Source organism: Carcharhinus amblyrhynchos, chromosome 24 (assembly GCF_965287045.1).
Source record: "Carcharhinus amblyrhynchos chromosome 24, sCarAmb.v2.hapA, whole genome shotgun sequence".
NCBI lineage: Eukaryota > Metazoa > Chordata > Chondrichthyes > Carcharhiniformes > Carcharhinidae > Carcharhinus > Carcharhinus amblyrhynchos.
The window spans coordinates 32,232,501-32,249,412 of record NC_137347.1 but is presented as its reverse complement, the minus strand read 5'-3'; the positions used below and the strand labels follow the sequence as shown (position 1 = coordinate 32,249,412).

The 16,912-nt window shown below is 41.2% G+C and overlaps 1 protein-coding gene across 4 annotated transcripts; it reads left to right on the top strand.

Moving 5' to 3' along the window:
- Positions 1 to 5,592: 5,592 nt before the first annotated feature.
- pigv (phosphatidylinositol glycan anchor biosynthesis, class V) lies at positions 5,593 to 16,198 on the top strand. Of its 4 annotated transcripts, none has more exons than XM_080211387.1 (4): positions 5,593 to 5,733; positions 8,710 to 8,858; positions 10,883 to 12,058; positions 12,815 to 16,198. In XM_080211387.1, the coding sequence occupies exons 2-4, from the start codon at positions 8,787 to 8,789 to the stop codon at positions 13,082 to 13,084; spliced, it is 1,518 nt and encodes a 505-aa protein (XP_080067513.1). In that variant the 5' UTR covers positions 5,593 to 5,733; positions 8,710 to 8,786; the 3' UTR covers positions 13,085 to 16,198. The 4 variants fall into 4 exon arrangements, with proteins under 4 accessions (XP_080067513.1, XP_080067510.1, XP_080067512.1 ...); XM_080211384.1 differs by lacking the exon at positions 5,593 to 5,733 and adding an exon at positions 6,485 to 6,736; XM_080211386.1 differs by lacking the exon at positions 5,593 to 5,733 and adding an exon at positions 6,485 to 6,845.
- The last annotated feature ends 714 nt before the right edge of the window (positions 16,199 to 16,912 follow it).

Genomic DNA, 16,912 nt, shown 5'->3' with positions numbered 1-16,912 from the left:
GTAGATCGTCCGTAAAATAATTCTCACCGCGTCTTTTTTTAAAAATCCCATCGAGTGATGATAACTCCCATCATCGGAAGTTACTGAGACGAAGGCGGTCATTTTACAGGTAAAAATAAAAATGAACATAACGTGATATAGGTAGAAAGGTCAACTGGCATTAGATGGGAAAAGTTGAAGACACATCTTGAGCCTGGGAAAGGGTTGATGTCAGAAACAGAAATCTTCATGACATCCAGATGATTTAAGATCAAACCAACCATTCTGGAAGGAAGCTTGATATAGTACAGCAGGAGAGTAATGGAGAGACATTTATCAAGATCTTCAAGAATCATAGAGTTTACAGCATGGAAACACGCCCCTCGGCCCAACTTGTCCATGCTGCCATTTTTTTAAACACCTAAACTAATCCCAATTTTCTGCCTTTGGCCCATATCCGTCTATACCCATCTTACCTGTCTAACTATCTAAATGCTTTTTAAAAGACAAAATTGTTCTACTACTACCTCTGGCAGCTTGTTCCAGACATCACTACCCTCTGTGCGAAAAAATTGCTCCTCTGGACATTTTTGTATCTCTCCCCTCTTAAACCTATGCCCTTTAGTTTTAGATTCCCCTACTTTTGGGAAAAGATATTGACTATCTACCTTGTCTATGCCCCTCATTATTTTATAGACCTCTATAAGGTCACCTCTCAGCCTCCTATGCGCCAGAGAAAAAAGTCCCAGTCTATTCAGCCTCTCCTTATAACTCAAACCATCGAGTCCCGGTAGCGTCCTAGTAAATCTTTTCTGCACTCTTTCTAGTTTAATAATATGCGTTCTATAATAGGGTGACCAGAACTGTACTGAAAATGCAGGAGAAAAGTGAGCGCCCGGCTTCCTATCCTGAAAACACACATCCTGGAGGTTGGTAAAAACAACCAAGTCGACTAATTTGAATGTGACCAATTCCAAAAATAGTTACTTCAACGTTGGAAGAAGAACGTGTAAATTTGGGTATGTGCAGTTTGGGGGATGAGAAGAAACGCAAGAGCTGCGCTGAATATGATATTAATACAAGGGTGATGAGAGGGTGCGGTCAGCGAGTTTGGAGATATTGAGGTGTTTGTTGAACCCGGTTCAGGAGTGAGAGCAGGATTAGAAGTGTTCCAGCTATTGGAACAGTAGTCAAGGCTGGACTAATTTGGCCTTTGGAGAAAAAAAGAAGGAATGCAAGTGTTTGACGAGAGAGGTGAAACGAAAAGTTTCTTCGAGGCAGATTTAACAATCGAGATAGGTTTAACAATGGAGATAAGTGAAGGCTATGCAATGTCAAGACTGATGAAAAACGGCAGTAATGGGATCATTAAATGTATAGATGCAGTGTTTGCTGGTTAGAAATGCAATATACATGAAAGATTGAAAAATGTGCCTGTTATTAAAGGACATTCATCAGTTTTAGTAATGTACGACAAAAGAATTGGAAGTTGCCTACTGAAGACAAGTAAAATTAATGAAGTCGATGAATGCAAGAAGACGGCACTTCACGAATATACAATATATTTAGATGAACAGAATCCTAATATAGATGCGGCTGCCATAGATAAATCAACTTACTCCTTTTGGAAATTGACAAAATACAAGCCAGATTTATTAGTTGGATATCCCCGGGTCTGCCTTAACCCTACAATTCTAATCCAGCCAAATTCTCAGCACAAAATATCAAAAACTCACTGAAAATTGGCATCTTTATACACCCAGGTGAATAATTTCAGGTGAAATACGCTGATCCTATCAGTTGATTGTCATGTGATCTTCGTCGTATGTTAAATTACCAGTAGATGGTGATGTTATACCACATTTGCTCCGTTATCGCTGAAATAGAGCTTCAGACAAATGTTCGTGGTTATAAACTTTTGTGACGCATAGAATAATGACAGCTAAGATGTAGCCATGTTGGCTTCAAATCAGCAATAATTATACAAACAAAAACAAAAAATGCTGGAAAATCTCAGCAGGTCTGACAGCATCTGTGGGGAGAGTAGAACCAACCTTTCCAATCTAGATGACCTTTCGTCAGAGCAAAAAGAATCAGCAGAGATTTATTGGGTAATTATACAAACCCGGGGCTGTTTAAATTACATGGACCCAACCGCTTCGGCTTGCTTAGGGTTCCGTTGGGAAATTCTAACGACTTAGTTTAAGCTATGTGTTAGCATCTGACACAAAATGCATCATTATAATACGAAGATATTAGTATTGACTTGTGTATTGTAGATGTTCCTATTGTACATTACCCCACAGATAACAGGCGCAAAATGTAGCAACTGATCTGATACGGGAATGGGGGTGTAACACTTTCCATGCATCTAGTATAACAATTGCTTAACGACAGGTGGAAGGTCCCGAAGATTAAGATCTAAGACTTAATATGCAATACCGTGCCATGATTGTGGCACTCGTGTGATGCGAAAGTGATAATTCCTAAATTGGAAACGGATTAGTTGATAAATTTAAGAAAGGGAACCTATGTTGCCTGGCCTGCGTGCCGTTACAGTCATGAGGAATGATTGTGGTTTCTGCTTCTGTTTCATTATCCAATCATTTTGAATGACAGCAAAAGAGTTCAGGTGTTATCGAACCTGCACAGACTTTCAGGTCCACCCATGAATTGTGAAAATTGTAGCTAGCAGTCTCTGGAGAAGGGAGGTCTTCACTTACTTAATCCACTTCCAATACACCTGCAAACTTCCCCGGTAATACTGGTTGTTTGGAGATGTTCCTGCATAAATAAGTGCCTAGTTTGCTGAAGGTAGGCGTGTAATTCCCGACCTGGCCGAAATGTCATTATTTTGCATATGCCATCAAGTCCAGACAAAGATACACATCTGGTATAACGTATATTACTTGTCGCGTAACTCCAATTGTACTAATATATCAAAGGTCACCATCTTCTCTCTAGCAGTTCTGTATCACAAACTAGAGCTAATCCAGGCTTGATTTTGAAGCCAGATGTTTGAGATACTGTATATATACTTTATTTCCTCTTATAGCTGCACATAGTGATGCAGGTAAGTAAGCAGAGATGAAGCCTGGGTTCGGTCATAACACAGAAAATGAATGACTTGTTTAGGCTATACGAGCTGTACCTAGTGGCTTAGTATCTACGTGAATAACCTATGACCCGATTCTGCCATGATCAGCCATGATCTTATTGAATAGCGGGGCAGGCTCGAAAGGCTAGATGGCCTACTCCTGCTCCTAGTTCTTATGTTCTGTGCCCAAATCAATTTAAAAGCAGCAATCAGCTATTTACTGCGCTATGCACTTTCATTAACTGGACCTGATGCTTTAGTGTCCCAGGCCAGTTCTCAATGACCTTTTTATATTTGGTGCCAGGGGAATATTCATCTGTTTTCCCTCCTTTTCGCTTGTTTCATTGAACTATATTTGTAGGGGCGTGATACAAGTAACCTTGTAGCTTTTCTATGGGAAGGGCATATCAATTGTTGCCATTTGATGAGATAATATTAAGCACCGTTCCGATGCTTCCTGTGGTGGAACAGCCTATCAAGGCACACTTACATGATGGAGGAAAAAGTAAACACAGCTGAAGACCTTCTCTGCACATACCTCATACCATTCGGAAGATCCCTCGCTATACCTTTCTCACATTAATCTGTTCAGCCTATACTTCAAATTATTATAGCTTAAAATGGATAAAACCATTGTTCAAGTCAAAACCTTTACAGTATTATGTTCAGTGTTTATTTAGGATTAAAATTTTCTCCGCTTCCCCTCCCCATTATGAGTTGAAGGACTATATTTATAAAGTGTGTGGTCAGTTGGCACCAATCCCAATTTAGTTTAATATTTTAAGTTTCATTTGTTTTTTGTTTCGGGCAATATCCCTTTTAAGGAGCTGCCCCTTTAATTTATCCCTCAGTTTATTTGGTTGTTTACTTGGTAATTTCACTTGTTCAAAATAGAAGTCATGTGGCAGCAATTGGTTATTTGATTTCATTTTTCTAAAAAGAGGAGTATCAACCCCAGGGGGTGTTAAAACATTTACTGGTCCTAACTGGACTGTTAAATAAAGTAATCCCAGGAATGGACAGATGTTGCGCGGATTCTAGCTGGGATTTAACTGGACAGTAATTTCATGCAAAATACATCATTGAGTCAGAAAATCTTTTTGTTTATATATCCAATTCAATGTCTCAGCAAGTGAGACATTCCAGTCACTCCAGAAAGACATCCGAATGCTAACCCTGACTACTGCCTCTGTGCACCCTACAGTCTTTAAGCACTTTTACGGTGCCTTTTCATACTCTTTCCTTCATCGCCATTACGTGTGTGTGTTATAATTATGTGATGTAGTAACAAACTATTATTGTCCATGTAGCAGTTTTCAAAAATCGTAACTAAAATGCATCAAACGTTTTAAGACAGTAAAATATGCAAATGTTAGACTTTGAAACAAAAACCGAGAACGCTAGAAAAACCCAACTAGTCCGGCAGCGCAGAGAGGAAACCGAGCCGGAAGTTTTGAGTCTCCCTACGCACGCTGCCGGACCCGCTGAACTTTTCTAGCGTTCTCAAGTTTTTTTAATGTAGACAATGTTATACTTTTTTTCCCTGGCTCCATTTGGATCAAGGCTAACGATTACCCATCACTCCTAATTTACAAATGACCAGAGATCGTTATAGAGGGAACAGATGATATGTGAGTGGAACGCTTTCTCGATAGTTACTGATCAGGGCCGCTTGTGCATCAGTGTTATTTGTTTCGTTATTTGAGAATTTGGAATTCTTTAGCCCAGAGAGCAATAGATGCTCAGTATTGAAGATTGGGATCAACAGAGTTTTGGCAGGAAAATAATCGAGGGCACACAGAGTAGGAAACCTAAAACTGATATAAAAAATCAACCATGATCATACTGAATGATGGAGAATACTCGAGGGGCTATATGGTCTATTCCTACCTATGAACTTATTTTCCGTGTATCTCTTGATCTGCAATAGGATGGGGAGGTAGCTGTTGTGCAAAGGATTATGCCACTGGCTATGGGAAATTTTGAAAATTTGCTCTGGAGACGGAGAAACAGCTGTGCTTATTTCAGTCAAGGTTAATTCAGACTTTAGGCATGGATTTAGCCGTTTTTGGTGCGAAATCCAGCTGCTTAATTCCACTTTCAGACTTGTAAACCTTTGATTTAATTTAACAAAATCCTGTATCAGAAATGTTGCACGTGCAGTTGGGTGTTTTGATGGAGGGACGTGTGTAAGTGAAAATAATGCTCGATTAAGGCACCAATGGAAGGACGAGGTCAGGAGACCAATAGAAGAAGGTGAAGTGGTCTATTCTGATGATCGCGACGCGCTGATGAGTTCACGTTGTTAGTGATGGAGATAATGGATCTCTTAGCAGCTCCTTACAAAGAGAATGATTCTTGAGGGATTCTGCGCAGACGGACTTGTGAAAGGATTTGCTGGATGGCTACAAATAACAATTCCACCCTTGTCAGGTCATCTGGAAAGAAAACCCCTTGCTGCCTTCATTGTGGCTGATTAAGATTTTGTTTTGCTGTTAAGGTGTGAGCTAGCTGGCAAGGCCAGCTTTTATTGCCTGTCCTTAATCGCTTTTGCTTTCTGGAACCACTGCAGTGCATCTTGGCGTGGTTTGCTCTTCCGTTTCAGAGGGCGGTTAAGAGTCAACCACATTACTGTGGATCTGGAATCACCAGACCGGGTAAGGATGGTGGGTTCCCTTCCCTGAAGGTTAATTAATGAACCGGCTGGGTTTTTTACGAAAATCCAGTAGTTCCTTGATTTTCCTTAATGAGACTAACATTTCATTGCAGATTAATTGTAAATTCCCGAGCTGCCCTATTGGAATTCGGACTCTGGAAATAATGAACCGGGCCAGAGGATTACGAGTTCACTAACATTACCACAATGCCACCATTCCCCACCGTTGATCGATCTTAACGTTGAGCCACGGCTGGGAAATATTTAACATGCGTCCATATATTCACGTTCAATTATTATTAGGTCCCAGCCACAGGGCGCTTCGAAAAATATTATACTTTCACAAATAAATCTTGCTGTTCTTTTGACATTGTTTCGTTTTACTTCCTTGTAGCACTCCCTTTGAGCGAAGCAGCAGTATTCTAGGCTGCTGCCAGTTCAGTACAATACTGAGGACTGCGCTATTGGGAGGTGCCATCTTTCAGACGAATTGTTAAACCAAGGCTCCGTTTGAACCTTGCGATTGATTCGCAGAGAAGTCATGGGCCGGTAGGAGAAAAGCGGAAGGCTCAGCAATTTAACCAATATCAGGAAAAACAAATTCGTGATCATTTATCTCATCTGTTTCTGAGATCTTGCTGCAAACAGATCAGCTGTTGTATTTACCTACACTTCAAAAGCAATCTTTTGGAATATACAAGTATCTATTCCAACCCCTGAGTCACTTGTGACTTTGATCATCAGAGACGGGAGCCATTGATGCACAATGTCAGGACTGAACCCATGACTTCCTCCCTGTGGAATTGCTGCCAATATCAAAAATGGCGAGCACGACCTTCACTCTTACTGGCAGTCAGTAATTCCCATCATACTCTGCAGGTTTCACCCGGATCTTATTGCGGAGGGTCAGGGAGCCCTCTTTGCTGTGATGGTGGAGTGAGCTGGAGAACGAGTCGGGTCTTGGGCAGGGAGCCATTTACCGACTACAGTCAGGACGGGGGACTGTAATTATTCATACGTTTCCTCTAGTGACTTTCACTTTAAAATATCCCTTTGAAGTGCAATCACTATTCTCACGTGATTTGTGAACGCAGGAAGATCCCAGAAGGATTAGTGAGCTGATAAATCTGTTTTATGGTGGTGTTTGAGGGAGCTTTGGCTAGGATCCCATGAAGAACTACCTGCTTTTGAAATAATGCCAAGTTATCTTTTACTTAAATTGAAGTAAATGTACGACTTGGTTTAATAGCTGTTTTGAAGGTAGGGGCCCTCGGACATTACAACCCCTTGTCATTGCCCCAGAACATTGTAAAACCCCTTGGCGTTGCACCTTGAACAATGCAAAATATCTTTGGCATTTCCCTAGGACAGTGTAACACTCCTCTGACGTTGGTCAATGTAACACCCTTTGGCATTTGCCATTGGACAGTACAACACTTCTTAGTAATGCCCCTCAGACACTGTGTAACACCCCTTGGCATTGCCCCGTGGACACAGTATAACACCCTTTGGCATTGTTTCTTGGACAGTGCATTACACCTTTGGCATTGCCCTGTGGACAGTGTAACACCCCTTAGCCTTGCCCCTCAGACAGTAACACCCCTTTGGCATTGCCCCTTTGGCAGTATAACATTTCTTTGGCATTGCTCCTTGGACATTGCTATGCTTCCATGACACTGTCCCTCAGACAGGTCAACTCTCCTTTGGCATTATCCCTTGGGCAGTACCGTGCTTCAAGACATGACCCCTTGGACAGTGCAGCACTCCTTTTGCACTGCCGCTTGAATAATGCCAGTGCCATGACACTTTAGACAATGCATTGCTCCCTTTGCTGCTTTAACAGTAATATGTTTCCATGGACAGTGCCACAATTCCTTGGGATGTCAGAAATGTGCAGAGACCCAGCAAATATTGTCTCACACGCAGAGAGCTAAGAAATATGTCATGAGAAAAACGCATGCATAGACCTGACAAATATCATCAAATACAACACACACCCAACAAATGTGTTACATGTGTGCAGAGACCCAACAAATATCATCTCTCACACGCATAGAGACACAACAAATTATTGACATGGAGACCGTACAAATACTGACCCTCCAGGGAATCCCTGCACATAGAGAATTTACAGTAGAAACAGGCTATTTGGCCCAACTGGTCCATGCAAGTGTTTGCACTTCTAACAAACCTTTTCAAATCTCGCTCCATCTATCAGTATCTCCTTCTTTTCCTATCTTCCTCTTTTTATTAGGTTTTCCCTTAAATTGATCTTTGCTGTTCACCTCAACTTCTTCCTGTAATAGCAAGTTCCACATTCTAATTAATCTTTGAATAAAGTTCCACCTGGATTCCCAATCAGATTTATTATTGATAGTCATAAAATATGACCCCTAGTTTTGGACTCCTGCACAAGTGAAAGCATCTTTTCTACATCTGCCCTTTCAAGCCCTTTCATACGGCTTCAAAGCAGAGATAGGGTACAAACCAGGCATATTTTTTCATTTGAGGAGGAAAGATGGGCTATCCAAAGCTATGAGATAGCGATGAGAGGTTAAAACAAAAAAAGTTAGTTTATGTTAAGTGCAGAATACAGTCAAAAACCAGAATGCTGAATAATGCAATATAAGGGGAAATCAGAAAAGGATATAAGAGTAAACAGAGACCATAAAGAAGGGTCGCAGGTAACATGGAATATAACATCAGTGGTGGGAAAACTACTCAAGACCATTGTCAAGCACAAAATTAATTCTAATTTGAGAAATGATAAAATCAGGCAATGTAAATGGTGCCAACATCAGGGAGTCAGAGACTGGTCCAATGGGTAGACACATGGCAGAATCTGCTTAATGTGAATGGGCACAAAGTGATACACTGGGAGTAATGAAACAGTGAGGCAGTGTTTAATGTTTCCAACATTTCCTGTTATGAATCTTTTCTCAGATGTTCCTATTAATGTTCTGTAATCCAATTTCAGAGATCATGAGATGATTAATTGCTGTCAGTGTGCAGAGGACCAGTGCTGTGATCTGCTTGGAGATTTAAACCAGGAGCATGACATTGTCTGACCTCCAGTCAGTCGTACATTTTGGCCTTTGTTCCAGAATCCTGACCATTCTTTTCCAGGTCAGTCTGTAATCCTTGTACAGTTCTAATGGGTTGAGCGATTTCATTGATTAAAGAAATACTCCAAGAAGTGAACATGTGTACTCATATAACAGGGATTGTATTCATTATCTGCACCTAAAATGTTGGATTTTTCCTAGGGACTGTCCCTGGACTACAGCAGTGTTGACAGGGTTATGGTTAAGCAGACTGTCCATGTGTTACATTAGTTCCACGCATCTCCTTTTGGCACTGAATCTGAGAAATTCATTGAAATTTTGGGATACATATCCTTGAATATGTTGTCGCCTCCCAAATCCCTGCCTATCTTTCCATGTTTTAATTCCTCCAATCAATTTTCCACCCCCACCACAGCATTGAAATCACCCTTATTAAAATCACAAATGATATCCTGAGTTAGTTTAATTGTGGTAAACTATCCTTCCATGTCCTATAGACCTACCTGCAGCCTTTGACATAGCTGATCATATCCTTCTCCTTTAGTCCCTCTCCTGTCCAGCTGGGTGGCTGTGCTCTTGTCTGGTTCCATTCCTATTTATCCATTTATAGCCAGAGAATAACCTGCAATTAAACAGAATTCCTACAGTGTGGGAGGCCATTCAGCCCATTGAGTCTGCATCAACTCTCCAAAGGATCACTTTACCCAGGCCTTATTCCGCAATCCCAAGTATTTATCCATTATTCCCCCTAACCTATGTATCTTGGGACATTAAAGGACAATTTACCATGGCCAATCCATCTAACCTGCACATCTTTGGAGTGTGGGAGGAAACTGGAGCACCTGGAGGAAACCCATGCAGACTCAGGGAGACCATGCAAACTCCACAGTGAATCACCCAAGGCTGGAATTGTACCCAGGCCCCTGGTGCTGTGAGGCAGCAGTGTTAACTACTGTGCCACTGTGCTGCCCTAATGGCTTCTTTTCCGCTCACCTTCACCATTTTCTTGCTGGTCCAGAAACACCTACATTTTAAAATTCTCATCCTTGTTTTCAAATCTCTCCGTGGCCTTGCCTCCTCATCCCTATAACCTTCTCCAACCCTGAAACCCTTGAAGAACTCTGCATGCTTCAGATTCTGGCCTTTTGCGCATCCTGATTTTGTTTTTATGTATCATTCCCCGTTGGCGACTATTCTTTCAGCTACCAAAGTCCATACTTTGGAATTTCCTCCACAAACACCTTCAACATTTCTCCTCTCTTACGACACTTTTTAAAATCTATCTTCTTGACCAAACATTTGGTCACCTACCCTCCTATCTACTTATGTGGATCAGTGTCAGATTTCTATTTGATAGCAGACCTGGAATGTCTTACTATGTTAAAAGATGTTATGTAAAGGTACATGGTTATAATTGCTGAAGGTGCTGACTCTCAATGAGGCATTCTTCCTGAAGAAGCTAACTTTCACTGGGGTACAGGTCCCAAGGACCATGACTGAGGGTCATGGTTCTCAATGCTGTCCTGTTCCTGAAGATGTTGATGCTCAGTAAGTTACAGGTGCTGATGTTGATTGGGATACAGTTCCTGTGGGATACTGTTCTTGAAGGGTTGACTCTCACTGGGGTACAGATCCTGAAGGTGCTGACTCTCATTGTGAAACTGTACCCAGGCTGCCAAACGTAGCTGTCACTCCTTGGCATTACTTCTGCAGCACAGACCGGTTGGAAACCAGGAGCTTCCTGCTTTGTTTGGTGTGATTTGATCTTGCAAGTACCAAACTAGGGCTTAAACGAAAAGAAAATCCAATTTGCTCCAATTATAATTAGTTATTTTGTTATAATTATTATAATTATAATTTTTAATAGTTAACATTTTTAATTGATTAAAATTGTGGCTCCTTCAGTGATACTTGTTGCTGGATGTGATTCTGCAAGCAGTACATTGAAGGAGCTACATGTGCTTTCAGGATCTCACTAGCCTTCAATTGGTTCTGTGTTTGACCCAGTTTTATGGGTGGGTATTGGTTAATATTGGATTTATCTGTTGGAGAGAATATTTACACTGTCGCTTTGTTCCTTTTCAGATGATTTTTAATTCATTGATTCCTGACCACAGAGCAGATGCATTCCGAGCGCCCCAACTGCAGAGTTCAAGCACTGGCGATGTGTTGCTGGAAATCCTTTTAAGTGGTTTCTCTCGCTGGGATGCACAACACTTCCTGTTTATAGCGGAATTTGGTTACATCTACGAGCATAACTTTGCTTTTTTGCCATTGTTTCCAGTGAGTCTCCGGGCAGTGGCAGACATAGTGCTCAGACCCCTTCAATGGCTGCTGACTCTTCACAGTCGGCTACTACTTGCAGCAGTGCTACTGAACATGGTGATCTTCATTCTATCAGCTGTTGTTCTGTACCAACTGAGTATCATTGTACTCCAGGATCGCAAGCTGGCCTGTCTTTCCAGCCTTCTCTTCTGCCTCACGCCAGCCAGTGTCTTTATGTCTGCGGCTTATTCCGAGAGCATGTTTACGCTGTTGGCCTTCGGTGGAATGCTGTACCTGGAGAAGGGGAAACCACTGATCAGTTGCATTCTATTTTCCTTGTCTACAGCAGTTCGCTCCAATGGGATTGTAAACGCAGGATTTCTGTTTTACTCCCAGCTGAGGCATTGCTCTTTGTATGTAAGACACAAGCTAAAGGTTACAGAAAAAAACCTGTGCAAATCATGGTTGAATCTTGTCCTTCGGTCTGTGCTGCTAGTGGCTGCAGGAACACTGGTGATCGTGTTGCCTTTTGTACTTTTTCAGTGTTATGGATACCTGACGTTCTGTAAATCAACTGTGAATGCAGCCTTGGACATTCCTCAGCCTTTGCTACAGATGGCCAGGGAAAAGGGTTATCGTGTCCCTGATAAGGATAGTGTTCTGCCCAGTTGGTGCCATCACCGATACCCCATCATATACTCATACATTCAGGACGAATATTGGAATGTGGGCTTCCTGAGATATTACCAACTCTGTCAGTTGCCCAACTTTCTGCTGGCATTTCCAATTGTGGTTTTGGGAGTGTGGGCAGCTTGGCAGTTTGTATGTGCTGATCCTTGGTATTGTTTGCAGCTGGGTCTGGCAAAGAGAAAGCTGAAAGAAGAAACTGCAAGGGACAACAAACCACTGTCTACCTTCTATGGACAACAAGTGTTTGTCTATGTTGTTCATGCATCAACACTGCTGGCATTTGGCATTTGCTTCATGCACATCCAGGTGAGAATTGTTTAAAAAGACGATAAATATCGGATGTGCAGAGAGTACATATGGAATGATTGGTCATCAAATTCCATTCTCCTGATCACACCTTTTAATACCCTCCCCACTCCCAATCAGCATCCAGACCCTAATCTCCCCCTCTACCCATAGCCTCTAAAATCCCTTAGTCTAATTCCACCTTCTACCACTTCAAAATCCCCTGGTCTAATCCCACCTTCCAGCCACATTCTTTAATATTCCCTAGTCTAATCCCACTCTCTATCCACACCCCTTAGTATCCCCTAGTCTAATCCTGTCCTCTACCCATGCCCTTTAATATCGCCCAGTTTAATCCCATTGCCTGCTCAGTCCTATAACTCCACATTTTTCAAACAACTGATTCCCCTTTAAAATAATTCATGTACTCTGCTTCCAAGCTGATTTCTGACAGAGAATTCTATGTCCTGTGTAAAGAGAGCTGACTATTAATGAACAGTGTTTGGTTTGGACACGTTACTCTGTGCAGCTCTCATTGGAGGGAGAGAAATCTGTACTGAACTGAACATCATGGACTGATGATGAAACCCCTTGCTAATGATCTGGATGTGCTTAGATTTAAATGTGTGGTCAGAAACATTAACTCTATGCCTCTCTCCATTAATGCTGCCGGACCCTTATATCAGATTTCCAGGCTGTGCAGCATTTTGCTTTTGTTTAAATGTTTTGTTTCTTGAAGATGTGAAATAATTAGTAAATTTCTTGCTCTCTGTGCAGGTTGTAACCAGATTCCTAGCTTCCTCCTCGCCCATTCTATACTGGTTTGCTGCTCACCTGCTCCTGGAAGTGGAGCCAGGATACTTGGCTCGGGACCCTGCAACCTCACTTCACCCCTACAAGTTTGGAATTTTCCCCAGAAACCAGCTCACTGCTCTGATGTGGGACTGGAAGGGCTGCAGTCGAACTGCACGCTGTATTCTCGGATATTTTTTACTGTACTGGTTCCTTGGACTTGCTCTGCATTGTAACTTTCTCCCATGGACCTGATCACTCAAGGAGCTGGCTTGGTGCTACCTGGGTCTTCCCATCTGCTGGTTCACTATGTTTGTGGGATAGATCCCTCACACTTCTTTTCATTGTCATCCATGTTGTCTAGGCATGGAATGCAATGTGGTGCAGTCAGGATTGAGGTGGGGGTGAACAAAAGAACATTAGAAATGGGATCAGGAGTGGGCTATACAATGCTTTGACCCTGCTTCACCATACAGGAAGATCATTGCTGACCTCTGACTTTGGCTTCACTTTACTGAATGATCCCATACCCTTTGATTCCCTTGGATTCCAAATATCTCAATCTCAGGCTTGGACAGACTCAACAATTGTAGACATCAGCAGACCTCTAGGATACAGAATTGCAGAAATTCACAACTTTGAAATGAAGGAATTCCTCCTCATCTCAATGTTAAATGATCAACCCCTTAAACTGAGGCTACCCCCACCCCCCCAGAAACACACACACACATATACACAAATACACACACATTAATGTATTGGATATTCACTGTACTGCCTCCAAGATAAATATATCCATCCTTAGATAAGGTTACCAAAAACTCTTGCTGTGGTAGTACCAAAACTCTGTACAATTATAGCAAGACTTCATTACTCTTGTATTCCAACCCTCATATAATAATGGCCAAAATATCATTTGCCTTCATAATTACTTCCTGCACCTGTATGCTAACTTTCTGTTCTTTGTATGAGGATACCCAAATCTCTATGAATGCCAATATTTTAAAAAATTCTCATTTTAGAAAATATACCGATATTGTATAATTCTTACTGAGTAACCTCACATTTACCCACATTATACTCCATCTAACACTTTATTGCCTGTTCACTTAACCTGGACAAATAATGCTGCATAACCAGGAGCCAAAAACCATGGATTCTTTAACCATAGGTGCACTGATCTCACATACTACCACATGCCCTGCCCACACTGTAATGATGACTCTGTGACTATTGCGACACAGTTCTCACTCCCTCCCACTGTCCCTTTCCACTTCCTACTGATTGATTACATCCAGCTAATTGGTTGAAGTGAAAATAAGATACTTGGGTAAGGTATTCTGAAGCAAATAACTCACCTACAAACTCTCTTAAAGCTTTTCCACTGCTTAAAATACATAAACCAGGAGTGTCATGGAGTACTCTGCACTTACCTGGATGAGTGCAGCTCCAAAAACTGACAAAGCCATCCGTTTGATCGGAACCCTCCACCATTAGCACGACATTGCAATGTGTGCCATGAATTCCTGACTTTGAACAACAGCCATAACAAAAGCTTGCACTTATATAGCACCTTTTAAGATGATGAAACGTTTCAGAGTACTTTGCAGAAGTTTTATACTACAAAATTTGACACTGAGCCACTTAAGGAGATATTAGGCCAAGTGACCAAAAACTTTTATCAAGAGGTAAATTTTAAGAAGCATCTTAAAAGAGGAAAGAGCAGCAGAGAGAATTCCAGAACCTAGAGCTAGGGAACTGTAGGCATAGGTGCCAGTGTTGGAGTAATTCAAATTCTGAATGCTCAAAAGACCAGACTTGACAGAGCACTAAGATTTGGAGGTTTGGAAGGATAGAGGAAATTGCAGTTAGGGCACTTGGAGACCATGGAGGGATTTAAAAACTGCAATGAGAATTTTAAAATTGAGGGACTACCTCACCAGGAGCCAATGTTGATAAGCGAGCACAAGTAAATTGAGAGAGTGGGACATGGTGAATTAGGAGAGTTTTGAATGATCTCATCTTTGTGAAAATGCAGTGTGGAAGGCCAGACATAATTGCATTGAAATAATCAAGTCTAGAGGTGACATTGGCATGAATGAGAGTTTCAGGAACGGATGAACTATAGTCAGGGTAGAATCAAGTGATGTTACAGAGGTGGAAATAAGCAGTCTTGGTAATGGTGTAGATGCAAGGTAGGAAGTTCATCTTGATGTGATATCAAAATTGTGAACAGTCTGAATCAGCCTTAGAGAATTGCCAGGGAGAGGAATGGAGTCAGTCACAGGGGAATGGATTTCCCAAAAAAGAGCATGGGCAGTAAGGACAAGGAATACCATCACCTCCAGATTTCCCTCTAAGATACACAATCTGGAGTTGGACATATAATACCTATCTCTTCATTGTTGCAAGTTGAAATCCTGGAATTCCCAACTTGACAGCATTATCGGAGCATTTTTGCCATATGGACTACAGTGGTTTAAGAAGGCAGCTCACCAGCATCATCTCAGGGATAATTAGGAATGGGCAATAAATACTGGGCTTGTAAATATCCTGTGAATGATTGCATGTTTCTTTTCAAAAATCTGTTCTGGGGAATGGCAGAGAATTTGGTTTAATTTTTTTGTATTTGTTTCATTACTGATGTCTTCCCAACTTGAACATGCGTCCATTTCACTTACTTAGTAGCGATGTAGTATTCTGTATGTTAATCATGATGATGCAACAGTGAAACCTATTCAGCTCCTGTTTAAATTAATGACACCAAATGTCCTGTGTTCAGTCTGGTTCATTTAAAACCATCTTAAATATTCTTCCAAATTGTATTATTTCACATTTCTCAGTCTTAAAATGTATTTGCCAACTGTTTGTCCATTCTCTCAATCTCTCTATCATTTTTCACAACATTTATCACAATTTTGGCTGACAATATGGTATCACCAGCAAATCTCAATATTGCTCCCTCAATTCCTAAATCCAGGTCAGTTCTGAATATTGCAGCATGGCAGAGACTCCTGTGGAGAAGCATTTCCCATTTCTGCCGCTTTCTAAGAAACATCCTTTCAACCTGACCATTTGGTTGTGGTGGATTGTATCAGTTCTCAGACCACTTTCGTTGGTGGGTTGCAGCTTCCTAAATCTTCAACGTGCTGTCCCTATCTGCAGCTTAAGATAAGTTCTCCCTAATGTGCCTGCGAAGGAAACAAAAAATTCTTTCTTGTAATTGTTGTTGGCTCCTGCATTTATCCTGTGTCTACCTGTTTTTAGTCATTTCTTCCCAGCTTCTGCTAACAATGTTTAAAGGTGCAGAATTGTACTGAAATAAACTTGTATAGGAATCTGAACTTCAGTCCATTTAAAATTGCTTGTATACTATGATGAGATTTAAAATGTCTGCTATTAATTCCAAACTAGACAGAAATATTTCTTTCTTGACACCTTGCCTTTGTTTTGTGCCCTCCAACCATCCTTATCCATGAAACCTCATACAACTACCATTTGTATTTACATGGTATCTTTAATGTAGTAAAATGTCCCAAGGTCCCAGTATTATTTAACAAATTTTGGTACCAAGCCACATAATGCGATAATAGATTTGGTCAAACAGTTGGGTTCTAAGAAGCATCTTGAAGGGAATTCCAGAAGTTAGAGCTTGGGCAGCTGACGGCCTATTTGTTGATGATGGAGCAATTACAATCAGGGATATGCAGGAGTTCAGAATTGGAGAAGCTCAGAGAATAGTAGACATAGAAGAGGGAGCAGAAATATATATGGCTAAGGTCATGAAGGGATTTGAAAACTAACAATGAGAATTTTAAAATTGAGTTGTTAAACACAAGCCAAATGGACTTGGTGCGAGTTAGTATAGCAGCAGCAAAGTTTTGAATGAACTTAGTTTCTGGATAGGGAAAGATGAGAGTCTGACCAGGATTAGATTGGAATAGTCAAATTTTAAAGTAGCCAAGACATTAGTGAGGATGAGCTGAAGCAGGATGGATTTGCACAATTTTACCTAAGTGTAAGTAAGCAATGTGATGGGAATCCTATCTCAAGGTGATGCAACAACAGTGTTGCAAATAGTCT